This window comes from Eretmochelys imbricata, chromosome 1 (genome assembly GCF_965152235.1).
Source record: "Eretmochelys imbricata isolate rEreImb1 chromosome 1, rEreImb1.hap1, whole genome shotgun sequence".
Taxonomy (NCBI): Eukaryota; Metazoa; Chordata; order Testudines; family Cheloniidae; genus Eretmochelys; species Eretmochelys imbricata.
This window is the reverse complement of record NC_135572.1, coordinates 350,281,356-350,303,647: the sequence shown is the minus strand read 5'-3', so window position 1 is coordinate 350,303,647 and position 22,292 is coordinate 350,281,356. Positions and strand designations below refer to the sequence as shown.

At 44.8% G+C, this 22,292-nt stretch overlaps 1 protein-coding gene across 1 annotated transcript in view; it reads right to left on the bottom strand.

Annotated features, from left to right (window-relative positions):
- Positions 1-4,724: 4,724 nt before the first annotated feature.
- The window catches only part of LOC144259609 (interleukin-2 receptor subunit alpha-like), a 30,071-nt gene continuing 12,503 nt past the window's right edge, over positions 4,725-22,292 (bottom strand). Inside the window, exons 2-8 of the mRNA XM_077807896.1 lie at positions 12,859-13,044; positions 10,636-10,728; positions 10,060-10,293; positions 8,855-8,905; positions 8,677-8,724; positions 7,702-7,768; positions 4,725-5,014 (exon numbers count right to left, since the gene is read on the bottom strand). Coding sequence (XP_077664022.1) covers positions 4,894-5,014; positions 7,702-7,768; positions 8,677-8,724; positions 8,855-8,905; positions 10,060-10,293; positions 10,636-10,728; positions 12,859-13,044 — 800 coding nt within the window. The 3' untranslated portion in view covers positions 4,725-4,893. The remainder of the gene's footprint in view (positions 5,015-7,701; positions 7,769-8,676; positions 8,725-8,854; positions 8,906-10,059; positions 10,294-10,635; positions 10,729-12,858; positions 13,045-22,292) is intronic.

Here is a 22,292-nt window from a genome sequence, read left to right as displayed (position 1 = left end):
AAACTGAAACTCTCTCCAGCCCCTCCTTCTCTGGGCTTTGTCCCTTTCCCAGGCCAGGAAGTCACCTGATTCCTTTGTTCTCCAACCCTTTAGCTCTCACCTTGCAGGGGGGAAGGCCCAGGCCACCAGTTGCCAGGAAACAGGGTGTCAGCCATTCTCTGTGTCCAGACCCCTGCACACACCTGCCCTCTAGGGCTCTGCAGTGATCATGCACCCTTAACCCACCACCTAGATACTTAAGAACTGCCTAGGGGAAACTGAGGCACCCCCACAATATTCAGAGGAAACATTAAGAACAGTTCTGCTTCATCACAGGGTGTAAAGACACTGCTGCTGGTGGACATTGGAGCACGATCTGACTCATAAAATACACCGCAGACCAGAGATATTTTGCGTACTTTGCCTTGCGGCCAGTGCAGTCCACGCTATCTGGATATGGCAATGTGAAAATCACTTTGCTGGACAAGATAGATCTGTATGTGACATATCATCAATAAGACGTGGGAGTGGTCCCATTTGACGTGATCCATTCTGGGATCAACCTCCTCAGACTGGATCTATTCCGAACACTGAGCTTTGAAGTATTAGACTGGCAGAATACAGAAATCCACCTTGTGGAGAACAGTTGGTGAGACGTTCTCCCCAAGGTCTCCTCTGGTCTTGGCTGTTGCCATGGGTGGCCATGGGTGGCTTCAATGGGCACCCCAATTATACAACCATGCCACAAACCTCAAAGAATGTATTACATCAGCTCCCACACTAGCATACTTTGCCTTATGAGCCCCTACTTTTGTCACGTGTGATGCCTCACCTGTGGCTCTTGGTGCTGTGCGCTCCCAGATCCAGCAGGGAGGGTGTGGAACACCCAGTGGCAGTCACCTCCCAAGTGCTCTTCCCAGCTGAGCAGAAATAGTCGGCAGTGGAGCAGGAGGCCCTAGCATGCATGTGGACATGTGAAAGGTAGCATCATTATTTGTATGGCTTCACTTTCACTTTACACATCGACCACTGGGTGTTAACCACACTGTTAATGCCATCCAGGTAGACTCGCAGAATACAGAAATAGATGGGCTGATCACCTACATCAGTACAATTTCTCAGTACAATACTATCTGGGTATACTCAATCAAGTGGCTGATCAACTGTTCTCAGCTTTACTTGGCAAACTCACAGAAAAGGGGGTTATGAGCCAGGAAAAGGCTAATAATGCCTTGACTGGTCTCTCTCTTGTCACTTCCACATCATTGTTAGAGGCGCTGACCACGGATGTGGTGTTACAAGAAGTTCTCAGACATAAATCTGATGAAGTGAGCTGTAGCTCATGAAAGCTTACGCTCAAATAAATTGGTTAGTCTCTAAGGTGCCACAAGTACTCCTGTTCTTTTTGCGAATACAGACTAACATGGCTGCTACTCTGAAACATGTTTGTCAGGGTTGGCCAAAATCTGTTCCAGATTATCTGAGGGCTTATTTTCATGTGAGACAAGAATTGCCACCATGGGCTGATCATGGTCTACTTCAGGGCTCCCAGGTGATAGTACCAAAGGCCATGCAGGGAGAAGTGCTGGCCCACTGCCCACGAAGGGCCCCTTGGGGTGGTATGTGTGAAGCAAAGGTGTTGCACAGTGGTATGGTGGCCAGGAATTGATAGTCACATTGAAGAGTTGGTCAGAAATTGTGAACCATGTTTACTTAGTGGTAAATTCTATAAGCCAACCAGTCTACCCATGATTCCTACCCTGCCACTCCCTGGGCAGTGGCACTCGATCAGTCCTCATCCTCACAGGAAACCTGCACAACACCTTCAAAGGTCAAACCTGGGAGCTTACCTGGGAACCCCCTTTCCTGGCCTTCACATTCAGGCTACGGCTACACTACGCAGCTTTTAGCATCCCGGCTGTGTCGCTATAGCTGTGCCACTAAAAGTCACACCGTGTCGCTGCTGTTTGTCAGCTCTCGTGCCGACAAAACACTTCCACCCCCACGGAGCGGCGTTTACGTGGTTGGCGGGAGACTGCTCCTGCCAACAAAGCGCTGTTCACACTGGTGCTTGTCGCCTGCAAAACTTTTGTCTTTCGGGGGTGGGGGGGATGGGGAGCCGGGGAGGTCGAGGTTAACACCTCTGAAAGACAAAAGTTTTGTCGTTCAATTGCCAGTGTAGACCTAGCCTCAGCTAGACACCAAAAATCATGGACTCTGGTTTTATTTCTCATGACAACAACCTGTACCCTGCTAACCCTCTTTTGTCCTATGACTGCAGTTGTGTTAATTGCCCACTTCATTCTGAATGGTCTCTTGCAACATGTGTTAACTCCTTATGCTTAACTGTCTGCTCCACCTTGTATTTAGCTGTGACACTGATTACTGTTCCCAGATCTGAGGCAGAACTCACTGTGTAGCTCGAAAGCTTGTCTCTTTCAACCTTGAGAGGTACACTTTCAAGAAACAAAGAAGTAACAGGACTTGAGAGGGAACTCATGAGCCAGCCAGAAAGCGGAAGAGTGGACAAGCTTCAAGGCAATTGGGGACATATAACAGTGCAGTTATTTCTTGGAGAACTCTCCATAACAGTGTGCACCTTAGGACAGATGAAGGATTAATTTTCTCCAATGAGTTTTTCGGAGCAGGACAGCCCACTGGACCAGCCGTGCAGAGCAGGACCAACTGCCAGCAGGCATATAGATGCCAGAACCATCTGCAATGTATAATGGAAATATTAGGGAGCTGCAAGGAATAAGTAGCAAAAGGGTCAGATAATTTAGGAACAAGGCAGTGTATTGTATCCCAATCTGCCAGGTCTCGGAGCCCTTGCAACAGCTGAAGGGTGTGAACAATCCACCCTATGACATAAATATATGACTTCTCCTTTTCCCACCCAAAATAATAGCATCTAAAGGTAAAATGTATGTACAAGTATTCTATAATGCACTGAGATTAGATAATTAGCTGTCCACCTCAACAAAGGTATTCATATAATGAGCTAGGTCTACCCCAATAGGATTCAGTGTCAACCATGTGAAGTATAACTATCAAGAATACTGAGCAAGAAAAAAAATTGAATGAATTAACAAACCAGTGGTGCAGAGTATAAAGCTGAGCCAGGATGCTGTAGTTTCTATTCTTGGAGTCACCCCAGGATTCTAGTAGTTTACAGTAGTATGAAATGAACAATTATGGGAAGGTAGATAAATATTCAAATGCACTTGCAGTTCATATGATCCCATGAATAAATGTACATGTCAGTTTGTATATTCCAAAGTCAAACTGAATTCTGCCCCTGCATACCAGGGTCCCAAGTACTCTGGCAGAATGAGCTGTCAAGTACTTCTTGATACACTGTACCACAGTGGTGCCCAAACTTTTCCTGTTGCATCCCCCTTACCAGTAACGGAATCTGTCCGCTTCCCCCATTCATTACTGCACAGTTGGCTGAGAAGAGCTGCTTGGTCTGAAGGTGGAGCTGGGGGCTGAACTGGGGATGGGGGAGGAGCTGGGGCTACAGGCAGAGCTGGCCTGGGGGCAGAGAGGGAATGAGGGCGCAGCTGGGCTGGGGGCGGAGTGGAGCTGGGGCTGGAACTGGGCGCGGAGCAGGAGGCGGAGTGGGGTTGGAGCTGGGTTGGGGGCAGAGCAGGGGGTGGAGTAGAGCTGGGGCCGGAGCTGGAACTGGGCTTGGGTCAGAGTGGGGCTAGGTGGCACTCCCTCCCCGCCCACTGTGAGGGCTGGCCCAGGACTTGCTGCATGCCACCCCAAAATGTTCCTCTGCGCCCATGTAGGGCGGTGAGCCCCACAGTTTGGGGAGCATTGCTCCACAGACAAAGTCAACACCCTTCCTTCCTTTATGCTAAACAATGTACTAGCCTGCTCGGATGAATGGGATAGTCTGAAATATAAGGGTAGAGGGGATGGATGAAGATGGATGTATGTGCAAAGTGAAGCCTCTGGTTCACAGTGAGAGGAGGAAGAGGGTATGATGAGCTTTTCAGCTCACATGAAAAGAGTGATTGGGGGTGTACTGGGTTTTCCTCCCACAAAGTAGAACAGGGAGTGTGTGAGAAAGGTGTCATTTCTGGACAATGCGTGGAAAATAAGATAAGCTGCAATCTCTTGACTGTAGCAGTTAAGAGGTGGGATGGGGAGAGTCAGATATGTGGCTTGTACAGGAGGAGTAAGTGACATGGTGAGGGAGGGATAGCTCAGTTGTTTGAGCATTGGCCTGCTAAACCCAGGGTTGTGAGTTCAATCCTTGAGGGGGCCATTTAGGGATCTGGGGCAAAAATTGTGGATTGGTCCTGCTTTGAGCAGGGGGTTGGACTAGATGACCTCCTGAGGTCCCTTCCAACCCTGATATTCTATGACTCTATTGGTGTCTCTGTCTAATAATGGCCATATTGTCTGGTTGGGCTTGTGGACCACATATGCTGGCTCGTAGTTTGTGAGAGTTTATAGCCCATATTGGAAATACATATGATATAAGAGAGGAAGATGAAGAGAATTTCTGGTAAGCAGTGTCAGGTTGGGCAGGGATAGAGGGGCAGATTGAAGGCTATTTCTGGAATATCCAATGTGACATTTTACACATGTTCCTTTTTAAAAAGAGATTATATAAACTATTAATATATTTGAATATGTATTCACTTGCCCTTAACTGGTGATTTCCATACTTTTAATTGTTTAGGTTTTTACCGCTAATGTTCTTCAAGATACATACATAGCAGCAACTTGAAATGAATGTGAAAGAAGTTCTTTGTCTGTTAATAACAATACAGCCCATATTCCATATGCTATAGATCTTTTCCGAGCACTGAGAGCTCAGATAGCTTGGCTCTAGGCAGGAACCAGTCTGTCCCACTGCAATCCAGCTTGAGTGTTAAGGTGAAACATCTGCTACTTCCTTCACATATTGGATTTTAGTCTGTGAGCTTCCACCTCACTTTCCATTTCCACTCTTGCTGCTGTTATTAGAATGGACTTTGTCTTTTCAGTCTTTACTTCTTCTGTAAAACTCCTCCGTCTCCTGCAGCAATACAGTAAAATAACAGCCCTTGGTTAGAATCCAGCACGTCCCTGAAAGCTCCTTGGTAGAGGATAGAAGGGAGTGGATATTGAAGCCATTTGTTTGCAAACAAAACCTTGGAGCTCAGGTGCAACGTTCATTTAAAATACGCAATTATGATTTTAAAAATCGAAACAAATATTTTAAGCTTTAAACTGGAAATTGATCAGAAGTGGCCACGCAGCCCTGGGGCAAAGTGCCTTCCATGTAAGAGCCTGCTTAGTAAACAGGCCCGGCTGCTGTTTCTGAATGGTTTGATGGTGCTCGCCCTATGTTAGGCACAAGGCAATAATGATGAAAAAGGCACCGAGAACTGCTGAGATCCTGCCTCGGAAAGGAAAGAGCACAGCCTGCTCGCCAAATACAGATGATAAGAAACACGACTGACAACAACTGATTCCATCATCTTATAAGCATCGTCATCCAAGACTGCCCCAGCAGTGGCCGGTACGACTGGCCCAGGGGTTCCCTGAGCTGCTCAGGTGGCCCCCGAGCCAGGTGCACCGGCCACTGCAGAAGTCATGGAGGTCACAGGAAGTCACGGAATCCATGACTTCTGTGACCTCTGTGACAAACTCGCAGCCTTACTGATGACTTATTACTGTTTAATTTATCAATTTGTTCTGAAACCTCCTCTATTGACACCTGAATCTGGGACAGTTCCTCAGATTTGTCACCTAAAAAGAATGGCTCAGGTGTGGGAATCTCCCTCACAGCCTCTGCAGTGAAAACATATGTAACATTCATTTAGCTTCTCCACAATGGCATTGCCTTCTTTGAGTGCCCCTTTAGCACCTCGATTGTCCAGTGGCCCCACCAGTTGTTTGGCAGGCTTCCTGTTTCTGATGCACTTAAAAAAATGTTTTTGCTGTTAGTTTCTGTATCTTTTGCTAGTTCCTCTTCAAATTCTTTTTTTGCCTGTCTAATTATACTTTTATACTTGACTTGCCAGAGTTTATGCTCCTTTCTATTTTCCTCAGTAGTATTTGACTTTCAAACCTTAAAGGAGGCCTTTTTGCCTCTAACCGCTTCTTTTACTCTGTTGTTTAGCCATGGTGGCATTTTTTTGGTATTCTTACTGTTCTTTTTAATTTGGGGAATGCATTTAATTTGGGCTGTGCATTTAATTTCAGCCTCTATTATGGTGTTTTTAAAAAGTTTTCATGCAGCTTGCAAGTCATTTCACTCTTGTGACTTGTCCTTTTAATTTCCATTTAACTAACTACATCATTTTTGTGTAGTTCCCATTTCTGAAGGCCAGGCCTGCTGTGGTGGGCTTCTTTAGTATTTGCCCCAATTTAATTATACTCTGGTTGCTATTACCAAGCGGTTCAGCTATATTTACCACTTGGAGCTGTGATCCACTTAGGACTAAATCAAGAATTGCCTCTCCCCTGTGGGTTCCAGGAATAGCTGCTCTAAGAAGCAGTCATTAATGGTGTCTAAAACTTTATTGCTGTATCTTGTCCTGAGGTGACATGTACCCAGTCAATATGGTGATAGCTGAAACCCAGTATTGAGTTTATGTTTTTATAGTTTTTCTAATCTCCCTGGGCATTTCAGTTACCATCAACATCTTGGTCAGCAGGTCGGTAATATACTCCTATTGCTATACTCTTATTATTCAAGCATGGAATTTCTATCCATAGAGATTCTATGGTACAGTTTGATTCATTTAAGATTTTTACTATATTTGACTCTATACGTTCTTTCATACATAGAGCCCAGGAATGCTGGAACAATGTGTACAGTGGGGGTGCTGAGAGCCATTGAACCGAACTGTAAACCCTGTATATGATGGAAACCACGTCAAGCCAGGGTGTGCTGCCACATCCCCAGCACCCCTAGATCCAGCACCTGCCACTCCCACACCAGCATGACCTATCCTGTCACTCCTATATATTTTGTGTCCTGGTATTATAGTGTCCTATTGATTGTCAGGTTTCAGAGTAACAGCCGTGTTAGTCTGTATTCGCAAAAAGAAAAGGAGTACTTGTGGCACCTTAGAGACTAACCAATTTATTTGAGCATGAGCTTTCGTGAGCTACAGCTCACTTCATCAGATGCATACCGTGGAAACTGCAGCAGGTGGGAGGAGGTATTGTTTCATATTCTCTGTGTATATATAAAGTCTGCTGCAGTTTCCACGGTATGCATCTGATGAAGTGAGCTGTAGCTCACGAAAGCTCATGCTCAAATAAATTGGTTAGTCTCTAAGGTGCCACAAGTACTCCTTTTCTATTGATTGTCATCATTCCACCAAGTTTCTGTGATGCCTGTTATATCAATGTTGTGAAATCCATCTTAAATCCAATGTATTTGCACCAATCAGACCTCATTTACCTCTTAGCAATGTTGTCCACTCATTATTAGACAACTTATTCCCCTATTGACACCTCTGCCTCACAGACTCATTTCCAAGAGTCACAGAGTAAGCAGTTTTATGTGCCCATTTCAAGCTTAGAAATGTTAATTCTGATTTTTTTCATTGTGCCTTCATTTAATATAGTTAATCATTTATGTAATAAAAAGAATACATCAATGAATCCTGCCTATGCTGCGTATGGAGTGATGTGGCTAATAACTCCATGCATGCTAGGGATTGTTTAGATTCAATTATCTCATTCCTTCTATGCCAAGCTACTTACCATAGTTTCGGTATGATGATCCACCCCAAAAGGATGAAAATGATTGGGAAGACAGTAGAGACAGCAACTTTTGAGGAGACACAAAAAATCAAATCTGTTAGCAGATGATATTGTCTGAAACACTGCAGAGTGATTAGCATGGTTCGAAAGAAAATAGCAGTTTCCCCAAAGTTAATTTAGAGAAATAGATGTCAGGAAAGGGATAGGAACTCGCCTCCCTGCACTATAGAGAAAGAGAGAGCTAGCTGTATCCCAGCACCACGACAGCGCTGTTTACTCAGCCCTCCTGCAGAGCTCCGTCAGAAGGGCCAGAGAGATCCATATTAAGAGCATTCACCACTGCAGTTATGGCGAAGCCATTGTAAAATAGCCTTGGGATACAAATGCCTCTATCATGGGAAATATTTGTGATGCTATTTACTCTGTTCATTTAATTTCATTCCATCACTCCCACTTATTACTTATTATGGGTAGTACCCATAGTAGCACCCAGAGGTCCCAGCTGAGACCAGAACCCATACATACACATAGTGAGAGACAGTTCCTGTCCCAAACACCTTACAATCTAGTTGCTTGGCTGACACAATTTCGGTTTGATTTGTATAGTTTTAGGGGTACTGGCTTCATGGGTGAGAGCTGCACCTTTCTCTGTGATCCTTATAGAGCCAAGTTCACTGTTAGTTCTCAGCAAATTGATTTTCAATGGGACTCGGGCACCTAACTCCCTTAGGTGCTAAAGTTTCCACCCGAAGTGGCTTAAATGCTTATGCCCCCTTTTACCACCCTGAACAATGTATGTCCTTCTTTGGGGTTTACATCTGTCACAGAATAGTAGGTGATTATTGTGTGGTGCAAAATGTTCCTTAGTTCTGATTGTGCTGGGTCCCTTAAGGGAAGTCCAAAATTTAAAGGGGGAAAGTGACTGTCCTAAAGGAGGGAGAAATACCACCAATGAATGAGCTGAGCCTGGTGTACCTGTGACAGGCAACATCACCGATGGGACATGGGACAGCTCTGATGTAGCTAAAAAGAGAGAAATTCCTGTTGTTTAGTGTGCCGGGTCCCTTAAGGGGAGTCACAAATTTAAAGGGGAAAAGTGACTGTCCTAAAGCAGGGAGAAATATTATCCATGGATGAGCTGAACCTGGTGTACCTGTGCAGACATGAAGCATCACTGGTGGGACATGGGATGGTTCTGATGTATCTAAAAAGAGAGAAATTCCTGTTGTTTAATTATTGATGTATTGCTTCCAATGAGGGTTGGTCATTCATGCAAATCAGAGTCGTGCTGAGGTGGGCACTTGCATCTGAGAGCTCACTTTCATCACACAGAGATGTTATAATTGCCATGTTTGCTTTTTAAACAACCAATCAACACTTCCAGCCTGAGAGTGTGCCCAGTCTACTGCCAGTTATACATGGATGCGACGTAAACTGCAGCATCCAGTGAACTGGGATCGGTCTCACCAAGAGGCTCAGTATTATTCCATGTCAGCTTGGAGAGGAAGGATGGTCCAGCCATTAGGCCTCCGACTTAGACATTAGGAAACCAGGATTCAATTCCCTGTTCTGCTACAGGCTTCTTATGTGACATGAGGCAAATGACTTAGGCCTAGATTCATAACGGTACTTAGACTCCTAACTTCCACAGAAATCAATTATAGATCTGGGCCTTAACCTCTGTGTGCCTCAGTTCCCCATTTGTAAAATAGAGGCCATAGTACTGCCCTGCTTCATAGGGGTGTTGTGGGGATAAATACATGACAGACTGTGAGGTGCTCGGATACTATGGTAAGGGGGACTGTATAAAGACCGTATATAGATCTGCCTACAGCCCACTGAAGTCCCTAAACCCCCAGTGCTACAAGAGGGGCTCAGATGAGACATCATTTTCTGAAGATTTCACGTGCGTGACCTAGTGCCAGTGTGTTGTGGGATGGTGGATTTGCTCTGAGAAGTAGCAGTTAATGCTGCTGGATTGCGGGTTTGGAGACCTCATCTATGATAAGGAGACTTTTTCCCTTGTCTGGCAGTCGCGTGTCTGGAGAAACTGGGTCTGCACAAGGGTCAGGCACAACCTAGCCCCAAACTGATCTTTACTTTTGCTGGTAGCCATGTGCCTAAGGTGAAAGAAACCCAACACTACACTGCAGCATGGCATTTCCTCTTCCCTTTCCCAGGGGTGGTTTCCACATCCCAGTCAGAAGCTCTGAGGAGTCCCCATATTTCCCTACACCTGAGGCACTGAGGCACAGCCAGCTGGAGATGGCTGGTACCTGCACAAAGGGAAATCAATCTGAGCTGGATCTAACACCTCATTCATCAAGGATGAGTCAGTGCCAGAGCACCCCATCCTACCTGTTATTGGAATTGGTTGTGTCATCTCTTCTCCACTCCTGCTGTCATTAGTGCACAGCAGACTTAGCCTTGTCCAGAAGATTTTCCCACTCTCTTCCTTACACGTGCTGATATCAGAGGTTGGGGGTCGAGCATCATAACCTCCCAGACACTTGTAATGCAGTTCCTGACCTACGGCATAATGTGTCATCGTAGGTGTGGCATGTTCCACAGGGCTGGGTATCCCACAATAACCTATGAAATCCAAAGGAGGCAGACAGTTAGCTAGGTGCTATTTTTATCCCATTGTGGCTATTATCACATCAGCGAGATTTGCAAAGGCACAACATGGGCCTACCTGGAGAAAACCAGCCTCTCCCAATTTTTTGGGGCAATATGAAAAATACTGCCATTTGATCACACAGTAACAACTGCTCCTAGCAAGTGGGATTTATAACCGCTCTGTCTGAATCAAAGATGACAAAATCTAATAGAAAACATTAAAGGGTGGGATTTTGAAAATACTCAACATTGGACTTTTTCTTCTCCCATGGAAGTCAATAGGAGAAATATGTTACAGTAATTAATGAGTGGTACCTGCTGTGTCAGATGGCACTATGGTGACTGGATTCTCAGGTGCACTGCTCTGTGGTTTTCTTTCTGACTGCTGTGAAGCAGCCATGGAGACCCCTATGGAGAAGATTAAGCTTAGTGTTTTTTTCTGTAAGAGAAGCTGATATTCTATAGAATCATAAATGGAAAAGCCCCATTTGATTGCGTAGGCCAACCCCTGCCAGTACAGGGTTGTTCCTTACAGCGCATAATCTGCTTCCACATAATTCAGAGTATTCCATATATGCCTTCTTAGACCCTCCTCTGAAGCATCTGGGTCTGGCCCCTCTCAGTTTACTGGACTAGATAGACCATTGGTCTGATCCAATCTGGCAATTCCTATGTTCTGGTGGGGTCTAGTTTAAAAAGTCGCAAGTGGCAGGGTTTCCACTATCTACATAGAGAGACTGTTCCACAGCCCAGTACACCATATTTCAATCCCAGGAAACTTTCCTTATATTTAACCTAAATATTCCCCATTCTTAGTCTGAAGGTAAACATAATTGTTTCCTTACTTGGTGTGTTCCTGTATTGGTTAATTGTGCATAACAGGATTAGATATAAAGAAAAAGCATGTGGCACCCAGGTGGCTTTGCTATACAAGCCTGTGATTTACCTTTCCAGAGATGACATCCCTAAATCCATTTCCCTTCTAAAGTACAACAAAACAGGACAAATTCAGCCCTGGTGTATCTCAGTTTAAATCAATGGAGGTGCCCCCATACTTCAGGAGAGCAGCATGTGGGTCAGCACATGTGATAGGCTCCACTGTCCATTCTTACTGATGTCTATGAGTGTACATAACAACAACCACAGACCACAATGGAGCATCCAACACGTTTCTGAAGCACAGGGCTCCTAGCAAAGAAGACTGGAACCATGGGTGTGCCCCAGGGGACACAGAGACAGATACACCTTTCCTCCACCAGAGCAGATTGAAATAGATTGCATCAGGTAAGAGGGAGTTTGCTCTTTGTTGAAGAAGAATGAGTCGGTGATGGGGGCAGGGTGTTGGAGGGAGTCATGACAAGGAAAACCCATTGTGGCCTCACTGACCCTGGTCCCATGGAACCAGCAACATTAACATCCAAACCTCTGCTAAGTAGGTCAGGAGGCATGAAGGCTCTACTGTGGCCAGAAGAGACTAAACCAGAGCAGCAGCAGTGTGAGAAAGGTATAAGGAAATAGCAAGTCCTCCTCCCACTGGTCCAGCTGTATTGGGCAGCTAGTGAGGTTTGCGTTTGATTTGTATGGTTTTAGACGTAGTAGCTTCTTGGGGCAGGAACCACATCTTTCTCTGTGATCCTTTCAGGACTGAGTTTGCTGTCAGCCATCAGCAAATAATAAATTAATAGATTCCCACCATAAGGAAATTTTCCTGATATGCTGCATGTTGATTCTAGAACTGGGACTGAGAACCAGAGCCACTCTGGAATTAGGATGGTTAACACTGTATAAACACCCAGATAAATAAAGAGCAGTTTGGATTCATATTCAGATCCAAATTTTTCCAAAGTTCAGAGCTGCGGTTTTGGTCTGGGCCCATCTCTGTTTTGTTCCTGACAGAAACTTTGTCCTCTGGCAGGTACCATATGTCTTTCACTGTGTAAGCTGTGTGGTTCCACTCCTTCTATTCGCTCAACTTGTAGGTTTCAGAGTAGCAACCGTGTTAGTCTGTATCCGCAAAAAGAAAAGGAGGACTTGTGGCACCTTAGAGAGTAACAAATCTCCCCACTGTATTTTCCACTGAATGCATCCGATGAAGTGAGCTGTAGCTCACGAAAGCTTATGCTCAAATAAATTTGTTAGTCTCTAAGGTGCCACAAGTCCTCCTGTTCTTTCAGTTTGCAGCCTGACTGTAAATTGGTCAGTTTCACTTTCTGGTTAGAGTCTGTTTTACTTTCCTTTTCTTATGCACTAGCTCAACCCTGTGGTGTTTCCAGCTCTGCAGGAAATGTTTATTAAATAGAAATAATAAAAAGAACCCTTTTTTAAATTTCATTGTACACACTTCTATGTATATTAAGTTTTGTATTGTCAGTGGGAGTCAATATCTGGGTGGTGGGTTTGCCTGGGAGAAGTAACAATACAAAACATAATTCATTAGCACAGTGTTGTGTGGCCACTATAAAAGCTAAATCAATTGAAAATTGCCTGTGCATATAGGAGATGTGGTTAGACCTAGCAGGAAGGATGATATTTACTTACGTGTACATACAGAAGTTTTTGTGGTCCAGTGAATGAGCCCAGTATCATTAATACAGACAATTAAATTACTCTCCCCAATTGTCCTTTTATAGCCATCTTCACACTTGTATCGCCCCTTGCTGCCCAGCATGACCCTGTCAATGATAATCTCAGCAAACTCAATGTAGTGTGGGGCGGGGCACTTCCCTGCAAAGAGAAAAAAGGTCCGTTAGGGTAATAGTAAATGACTCGAGGGCTTTGAATAACTTTGATCTTAGACAGCCAGGGAGGAACGATGGCCATATGGTTAGGGCACTAGATTATTTCCATTACTACAAATGGGGGATCGCATGTTTGATTACCTCCCCCGGTCCTTTGCATTGTTCCTAGGTTCTGCCATCTCATAGTTGGTTTGGAAGCTGAAAGAATCACTGCAGAAGTAAACTAATGATGTGGGGCCTGATCCTGTTCTCAGTCACCCTGATATAAATCACAAGCTTCGCATAAGGTAATGGAATTATAAACAAGGAAAATAATTAAAAATGAGGGTGGAGGAGGAGTGTTAAAGGGCTTACCCCCCGTGACTAAGGGAAATGAAATCCCAGCCCAGATAGAAAGCGACCATGGGAAAATCCAGTCCAAGGTGCCAATAACATGGTGCTCTCCTTTGGAGAACTACGTCTTCAGGGTACAGGAAATGATGATAAAACCCAGGCTGGATGGAAAATGACACCCAGAATATCTGTTCCAGATCAGCGGGGGCTCCCTTTAATGGTCTCTCCACTTTCCACTGAGTGGCTGGTGCAGCTGCCTCTTAGGATGGGGCCCTAACCCACTAGATAGCTTCATTTGATCAGGTTCTACCAACTGTGGGTCGCAACCCAAAACTGTCAAATTTGCCAAAGGGTTGCAGGGCTCTCTGGCCTCAGCTCCCCGCTAAGGGCATTGTGATCTGGGGTATGGGGTTGCACCACTGCTCCGGTTTGGCTCAGTCCCCCACCCATCATGATGCCAAATTGAATAAATTGCATTGTGATCCCATGTGCCAGGTTGCAATGCCACTCACAAAAATTTGGCTCAGCTAGCTCCACATTAGGGTTTGGGACAAACTTGAGCAGTGCAACCCCAGAGCAGGGAGCCAACTCCAGCCAACCACGGGGGGACAGGAGCAGTTGGTGTCATGTTCTCCAGCAAGTACCAGACTCCCGATGTACCTTCTGCCCTACAACCAGGCAAATACCCTGCTGTCATACTAGCTATCCTGGCCTCCAGATAATCTCCACTGCATTCTCAGTCCCCTACTCCTTCCTCCAGACCGTCCACTTTGCCCCAGGACCCCAAATCTTCCCCACTCCTTTACCTTCCTCCCAACATTGGCCATGCAGGGGAGTTATGTGTTTTTGGGGGAACTCTTGTGTCATAAATATAAAGGGAAGGGTAAACCCCTTTAAAATCCCTCCTGGCCAGAGGAAAACTCCTCTCACCTGTAAAGGGTTAAGAAGCTAAAGGTAACCTCGCTGGCACCTGACCAAAATGACCAATGAGGAGACAAGATACTTTCAAAAGCTGGGAGGAGGGAGAGAAACAAAGGGTCTCTGTCTGTCTATATGCTGCTTTTGTCGGGGATAGAACAGGAATGGAGTCTTAGAACTTTTAGTAAGTAATCTAGCTAGGTATGCGTTAGATGATGATTTCTTTAAATGGCTGAGAAAAGAATTGTGCTGAATAGAATAACTATTTCTGTCTGTGTATCTTTTTTGTAACTTAAGGTTTTGCCTAGAGGGATTCTCTATGTTTTGAATCTAATTACCCTGTAAGGTATCTACCATCCTGATTTTACAGAGGGGATTTCTTTACTTCTATTTACTCCTATTTCTATTAAAAGTCTTCTTGTAAGAAAACTGAATGCTTTTTCATTGTTCTCAGATCCAAGGGTTTGGGTCTGTGGTCACCTATGCAAATTGGTGAGGCTTTTTATCCAACATTTCCCAGGAAAGGGGTGGGGGTGCAAGTGTTGGGAGGATTGTTCATTGTTCTTAAGATCCAAGGGTCTGGGTCTGTAGTCACCTAGGCAAATTGGTGAGGCTTTTTACCAAACCTTGTCCAGGAAGAGGGGTACAAGGTTTTGGGAAATATTTTGGGGGGAAAGATGTTTCCAAACTGCTCTTCCCCAGTAACCAGTATTTGTTTGGTGGTGGTAGCGGCCAATCCAAGGACAAAGGGTGGAACACTTTGTACCTTGGGGAAGTTTTGACCTAAGCTGGTAAAGATAAGCTTAGGAGGTTTTCATGCAGGTCCCCACATCTGTATCCTAGCGTTCAGAGTGGGGAAGGAACCTTGACATCTTGGTTCACCAGTCCTCCCTCTGACCCCCATATCATCCCCCCATTGCACCCCACAACCCTCTGCCCTCCAATTCCTTCCCCAGCCCTCCAGAATCCCTAACTGCTTCATTACTACATCCCCCAGGCTCCCCACTATCCCCACTTCACCTCCAGGCCCACAAACCCCCACCTGCCTCTTACCCTCTGCTCCCCATCAACAGTGGGAGGAGCTGTGTGTTTTGGAGACATCTCTCAGCTCACTGTCCCTCTCCCCAGTTGCTGGTGGCGGTACCCCAGATATCTCCCTGATGAACCCCTGCTGGGGGCAATCAAGTCTGGAGGGCATCTTGGGCATGATCCGGGTCACGACAAGCCATCAAGGTTTACAAATGGGCCCTGAGCCCACAAAGGTTGAGAACCACTTGTCTAATCTATCTTAGTGTAGTACCAAAGCTCCAAAACAACAACTAAAATAGTCCATGGATACCTGCTAATAGCAGATAATTAAGCTCTGGGATGTTTTTGCCAAGTGTTATAAGGAAGACATATTGAAAACTCTGCTTTTGAGAAGAGTTCTCAAGTACCTGAGTGGGTCTTTGTTTACTGTGCTCTGAGAAGCCAGTCGTGCTCCCTCTTCCATAAATGCAGAGGGGCCCATGGCAGTGGAATCGGGACTGTTTGGCTGAGTAGAGGGTGCGGGAGAATTTGGGGTACCATGGAGGGAGTTTCAGAGTAACAGCTGTGTTAGTCTGTATTCACAAAAAGAAAAGGAGTACTTGTGGCACCTTAGAGACTAACCAATTTATTTGAGCATAAGCTTTCGTGAGCTACAGCTCGCTTCATCAGATGCATACTGTGGAAAGTGTAGAAGATCTTTTTATATACACACAAAGCATGAAAAAATACCTCCTCCCACCCCACTCTCCTGCTGGTAATAGCTTATCTAAAGTGATCACTCTCCTTACAATGTGTATGATAATCAAGTTGGGCAGGAAGTGATCACAACTCAAGTTGGCCGGCCCAACTTGATTATCATACACATTGTAAGGAGAGTGATCACTTTAGATAAACTATTACCAGCAGGACAGTGGGGTGGGAGGAGGTATGTTTTCATGCTTTGTGTGTATATAAAAAGATCTTCTACACTTTCCACAGTATGCATCCGATGAAGTGAGCTGTAGCTCACGAAAGCTTATGCTCAGATAAATTGGTTAGTCTCTAAGGTGCCACAAGTACTCCTTTTCTTCATGGAGAGAGTGTGGACCTCTTGTGTGCTGCAGAGTTCTGCTCCTTGGTGGCTGATCACCCTCACTGTTAAAAACTGATGCCTTATTTCTCGTTTGAATTGGTCTGGCTTTAGCTTCCAGCCATTGTCTTTTGCTATGCCTTTCTCCACTAGATTCAACAGCCCTGTCATACCCAGTATATTCTCCCTGTGAAGGTACTTATATACCACAATTAATTCACCAATCGTCTCTGACAGAAATGGTTTACCAAGATCCAGACAGAGGATCAGGTCCAGTTGAGGCAGGAAAATCACCCTAATCTTCCCTTCGATTCAGGGGCAGAATTCTAAGAAAGGGCTCCCAGGACACAGGGGTAGACCCTTCCAACACACCCTTGAGTCAGTGTGGGATGATTTGCTTGCTGATTTTTTTTTCCTTCAGAGTCTGTGGCTGTCAAACCAGCACTAACTTAATGTAAAACATCTTTAAACTATAGGACAGAACTTTTCTATTCTGGATTTTTAATTTCTTCTTCAAGGGTGTTCTAGCATTTGGGGGGATGAGAAACAACAGTTTCTTGTGACGACATAGATTGTAATCCATGATGCACAGTGAGAAGAGTTTACTATTCAAATATCATTTCAACGGCCAGTGGAGCAGGAGGGAGGTGTGGGGTAGGTGTAGAGAACCATCATGTAACTCAAATCACACCTGAGCCCCAAAATAGGTCCATAAATGGCAATGAGTGCCTATCAAAGCTTTTGAACATTTTGGCCTTTTATTATTTTTACTTTAAAAAGTTCTCCATACAAAGTTTTACCTCCCAGGCTCCGATGGCTGCTGCCATTCACTCCATCAGTAAGATTATTAGCTTCCTACAGGAGGAGGAAGGGCTATTGGGAGAATCCTGATCCTGGGAGTTTTGTCATTGGCTTCAGTGGAGTCAGGATTTCACCCCTCGTCTTTAATCCATCAGAGAAGGAATCTGCCTGGCAATCACTGAGTCTCAGCACTGTTTACTCCCACTCCCCAGTAGTAAGGATGATGCTGCTGAATGAATTTCAGAGCCCAGTTAGGTGGGGTTGGTTCGACTCTCTCTCGTTTGCTCTGAGAAAGAAGCAATGCAGGAGACAGAAGGCTCCATGGTGGCTGGGAATGGCTAACAGGAGCAATAGCTGTGTGATCTCATGCCCTGCCCCCTGCTGGCTGGGCTCAGATTACACCTCCCGATCCTGCCTAGCAGAAGCCCAGTGTGAAATTCCAGTAACGTTACCTCAATACAGAGGAATATTCATGACCAGTTTCTTTTGTGGTGGCTCCCAAATATAAGGGTCAAAAACACTGTAAAAATTATTTAGAAATATTCTGGCCCATTTTTCCATTTCCTTAGATTCAGACACTATTTTTCAAAGTTCATATTCTGACACTTGTAAATACTGGTAGTTAAAAGGCAATTATTTATCAGGAACAATTTCTAATATTGCGTTTAAGTATTTTATTTTCTTAATGAAATTAAATGAACATATATTTTAAAGTTAAACTTGACCTCTGCATCAGTACTTGCATCCCTAATTGTATGGTGTAATGTTAAAAAAACAAGGATATTCCAGCACAAAGTCATTGTACCGGGTAATAGTTACAACCACCACGAAGCAAAACAATAAAAAACTAAGAGATTCACAGTTCTGTCCCCATGCACTGAACAGCAGCCAACCAACAACCGCTTATAGTGAGAAAGGTGCAAACCTAAAAATAATTCATCCAGAAAACAAGGACTGTTATGACAGCAGCAAATGACACCCAAATATAACTCTCAGTCACCTAGGATTAATTAAGAATGGGTCGTATTAATGCAAGTAGGGAGACAGGATCAGGCTTCGCTGCAGACCCAGTGTTAGATGAATGCAATTCCCAAATGAGGTGCTGGAATCATTTGCTCCGGGTCCCTGAATCTTGAGAAACTCAAAGATGGGATTCTGGATGTGGAGGGCTATCTTAGTAAGGGGTGCTGTGTTAGGAAGGGCAAGTGATTAACTGATTAATCCATTAGAGAGAACCTGCCAAGAAGAGGGGGTGATCTATAGACGGAGGTTCTTTAGTCGATGTAGGAAGAGAAAGAAAAGACAAATGTGGTCAGTGGCTATTTATCTGTAATACTCATTGCAAGTTGCTCTGATGAGACTTCCCTACTCACCACCTCCTCCCATTTCCTGTGACAAGAAACAATAATGTAACCCCCTCAGAGGACTAGGGCTAAGAAAGGGCCTTAAACTCCAGACAGCCCTCCGTCTTTAATTCTTCTTGCCTTCTACCCCTGACTCCTAAGATGTCCTCTCTGTAGATAATCATGGCCTTGCTGACATTACTTCCAGCCATGGAAATCAGTGATTTCTAAACCCAGTGCTATGATGTAATTTTCCAGGTTCCTCTTCTTTACTTTCACTGTCACCTACTGTTGTCTCGCTTTGTTCTTTTTTCTCCCCGCTCTGTACTCTCCTGCTTTAGTGAAAGCTGGGGGCGAGTGAGCACACAGGAGGAAAGGGAGGAAGAAGGCAAAGAGATCCATTGTGCACAAATGATCTGAACTATTTTAATGTCTTCAGTCCACCTATATGTCTACATTGTTCAAGGATTTGCCTTGTATAAGCTAGCAGCAGATTGTGGCTTCTAGAGAAGCTGCTGTACCCGAAATAGTTAACCACATGCTTTACCACAGACTGTCAGGGTGATTAAAATTAAAGAGTTATCAGATGAGAGACATTTCGTGAACATGTACTCTCACTTTCCCTTAAAGCTAAAAGCACGGTTCCCTCGAGACTTCAAACACCTCTTTGAAGCAGCTGGTAGATCTGAATCTCACCAAACAGCATTCCAATCTACATCTCTTTAAGTTCTTAATAAAAACCCACAACATTTTACCTACTCATTGTAAAGGGCAACTGCTTGCTTATCTGGCAAGCCGGTGAGATGCCTGGGGTTCTGCTGAGCTGCTGTGCACAATACTGCACAAAAAATGACACTTGTAACTGATTGTGGACAACACCTCCACCCACTCTGCCGCTCAGACCCATAGTGTGGGTGTCACCTTCACCTTGGTCCTCTCTCTGGATCCTCACAGCAAGGCTGTGTCCAGATCTTTCCAAGTCTTCCTGTACAACATCTCTAAAATCCAACCTTTCTTCTCCATCCACACAGCTAAAACTCTCATCCAGACTCTCAGCATCTCACAGCATCCTTTTCTGTGGCCTTGCCACGCAATCTTGCCCCACCAATATCCATTCAGAATGCTGCTGCATGGATCATTTTCCTACTTCATCCCTTTGACCGTGTCACCCCTTTCTTTGCTTCCATTAACCATGTCGCCCTTCTCCATTGCATCAGACATAAACTACTTATCTTCGCTTTCATGGCCATGGGCAACAGGTATCATAGGCTGGGGGAGGCTGAGCCTCCCCAAACAGCCAGGTGTGGCCCCGCCCACACTCCGCCCCCAATCCCCCTTTTGCTTCCTGCTCTGCGGACGGCTGTTCCTCTGTGTCATGGCCCTAGCTGGGGCTGGTGCTGGAGCTGTGCTGCTCACCCTCCTGGTGCTCCAGGGTTGGGGAGGCTGGGGCCATGCTGCCCAGCACTCCGGGGCTTTGGGGACTGGGTCGGTGCTGCCTGGACTCCTGGCCCTCTGGGCTTGGGGCCGTGCTGCTCACCCTCCTGGCGCTCCGAGGCTGGGGGCACTCTGGGGCTGGGGGCGCTAGCCTGGGGCGGGAGCCAGATGGCAAAGTGGGGGGGGTGTCTGGGCTCTGGCACGGGGGCGGAAGGGATGGGGCTGGGGGGCTAGCTTCCCTGAGCCAGCGGTTCACTCGCCGCCCATGTTCATGGCCTTTCATGATTTATCCCCATGCTACCTATCATCTCTGTAAGAACATAAGACAAGCCATACTAGGTCAAACCAGTGGTCCATTTAGCCCAGTATCTTGTCTTCTGACAGTGGCCGGTGCCACATGCTTCAGAAAGATAAACGGAACAGAGCAGTTTTGAGTGATCCATCTCCTGTTGTCCACTGATTGACCTAGCCTCCATGAATTTATCTAATTCTTTAAAAAACCCAATTATACCTTTGGCTTCCCAACATCCGATGGCAAAGAGTTCCACAGGCTGACTGTGCGTTGTGTGAAGAAGTACTTCCGTTGGTTGGTTTGACACCTGCTGCCTATTAATTTCATCAGGTGACCCCTAGTTCTTGTGTTATATGAAGGGGCGAATATAAACTTCCTTATTCACTTTCTCCGTATCACTCATGATTTTATAGACCTCTATCATGCCCTCCCCTTTGTCATCTTTGTTGCTGTTCTCTCTGTACCTTTTCCAGTTCTAATATATATTCTTTGCAATGGGGCTGCCAGAACTGCACACAGTATTCAAGATGTGGGCGTACCATGCATTTCTGGCATTATGATATTTTCTGTTTTATTATCTATCCCTTTCCTGATGGTTCCTAACTTTCCGTTAGCTTTTTTTGACTGCCACTGCACATTGAGTGGATGGTTTCAGAGAACTATCCATGATGAGTCCAAAACCTCTTTCTTGAGTGGAAAAAGCCAGTTTGGACCCCATCATTTTGTATGTACAATTGGGATTATGTTTTCCAATGTGCATTACTTTGCATTTATCAATACTGAACTTCATCTAACGTTTTGTTCCCCAATCACCCAGTTTTGTGAGATCCCTTTGTAAATTGCCACAGTCAGCTTTGGACTTAATTAGCTTGAGTAATTTTGCATTGTCTGCAAATTTTGCCACTTCACTGTTCAGCTCCTATGTCAGATCATTTATGAATACATTGAACAACACTGCTCCCAGTAAACATCCCTACTGGACCCTACTATTTACCTCTCTCCACTGTTAAAACTAATTATTTATTCCTACCCTTTGTTTCCTATCTTTTAACATTAGAAGACTTTCCCTCTTATCTGCTGACTGCTTAGATTGCTTAAGAGCCTTTGGTGAAGAACCTTGTCAAAGGCTTTCTGAAAGTCTAAGTACACTATATCGACTGTATCACCCTTGTCCATATGCTTGTTGACATCCTCAGAGAATACTAATATACTGGTGAGGCATAATTTTCTTTGACAAAAGATGTGTTAACTCTTCCCCAACCTGTTCTGTTTATCCATGTGTCTGATAATGCTGTTCTTTACTGTAGTTTCAATCAATTTGTCTGGTACCCTGTACTAAAGTTAGGCTTACCTGCCTGTAATGTCAGGATTACCTATGGAGCCTATTCTAAATATTGGTGTAACATTAGCTACCCTTCAGTCATCTAGTACAGAGGCTGATTTAAACGATAGGTTACATACCACAGTTAGCAATTCTGCAATTTCATATTTGAGTTCCTTCAGAATTCTTAGGTGAATATCATCTGGTCCCTGTAATTTATTATTTTAATTTATCAATTTGTTCCAAAAATCTCCTCTATTGACACCTTAGTCTGGGACAGTTCCTCAGATTTGTGACCTAAAAAGAATGGCTCAGGTGTGGGGAACTCCCTTACATCCTCAGCCATGAAGACCAATGCAAAGAATTCATTTAGTTTCTCCACAATGTCCTGGTCTTCCTAGATTGCTCCTTTAACATTTTGATCATCCAGTGGCTCTACTGACTGTTTGACAGTTTCCTGTTTCTGATGTACTTAAAAATATTCTTGCTCTTAGTTTTTGTGTCTGTAGCTAGGTGCTTTTCAGACTCCTTCTTGGCCTGCCTTATACTTTTATACTTGACTTGCCAGAATTTATGCTTCTTCTTAGTTTCCTCAAGAGAATTTGACTTCCAATTTTCACAGGATGCCTTTTTGCCTCTAACCACCTCTTTAACTTTTCTGCTTAGCCAGATTGGCATTTATTTTTGGTCCTCT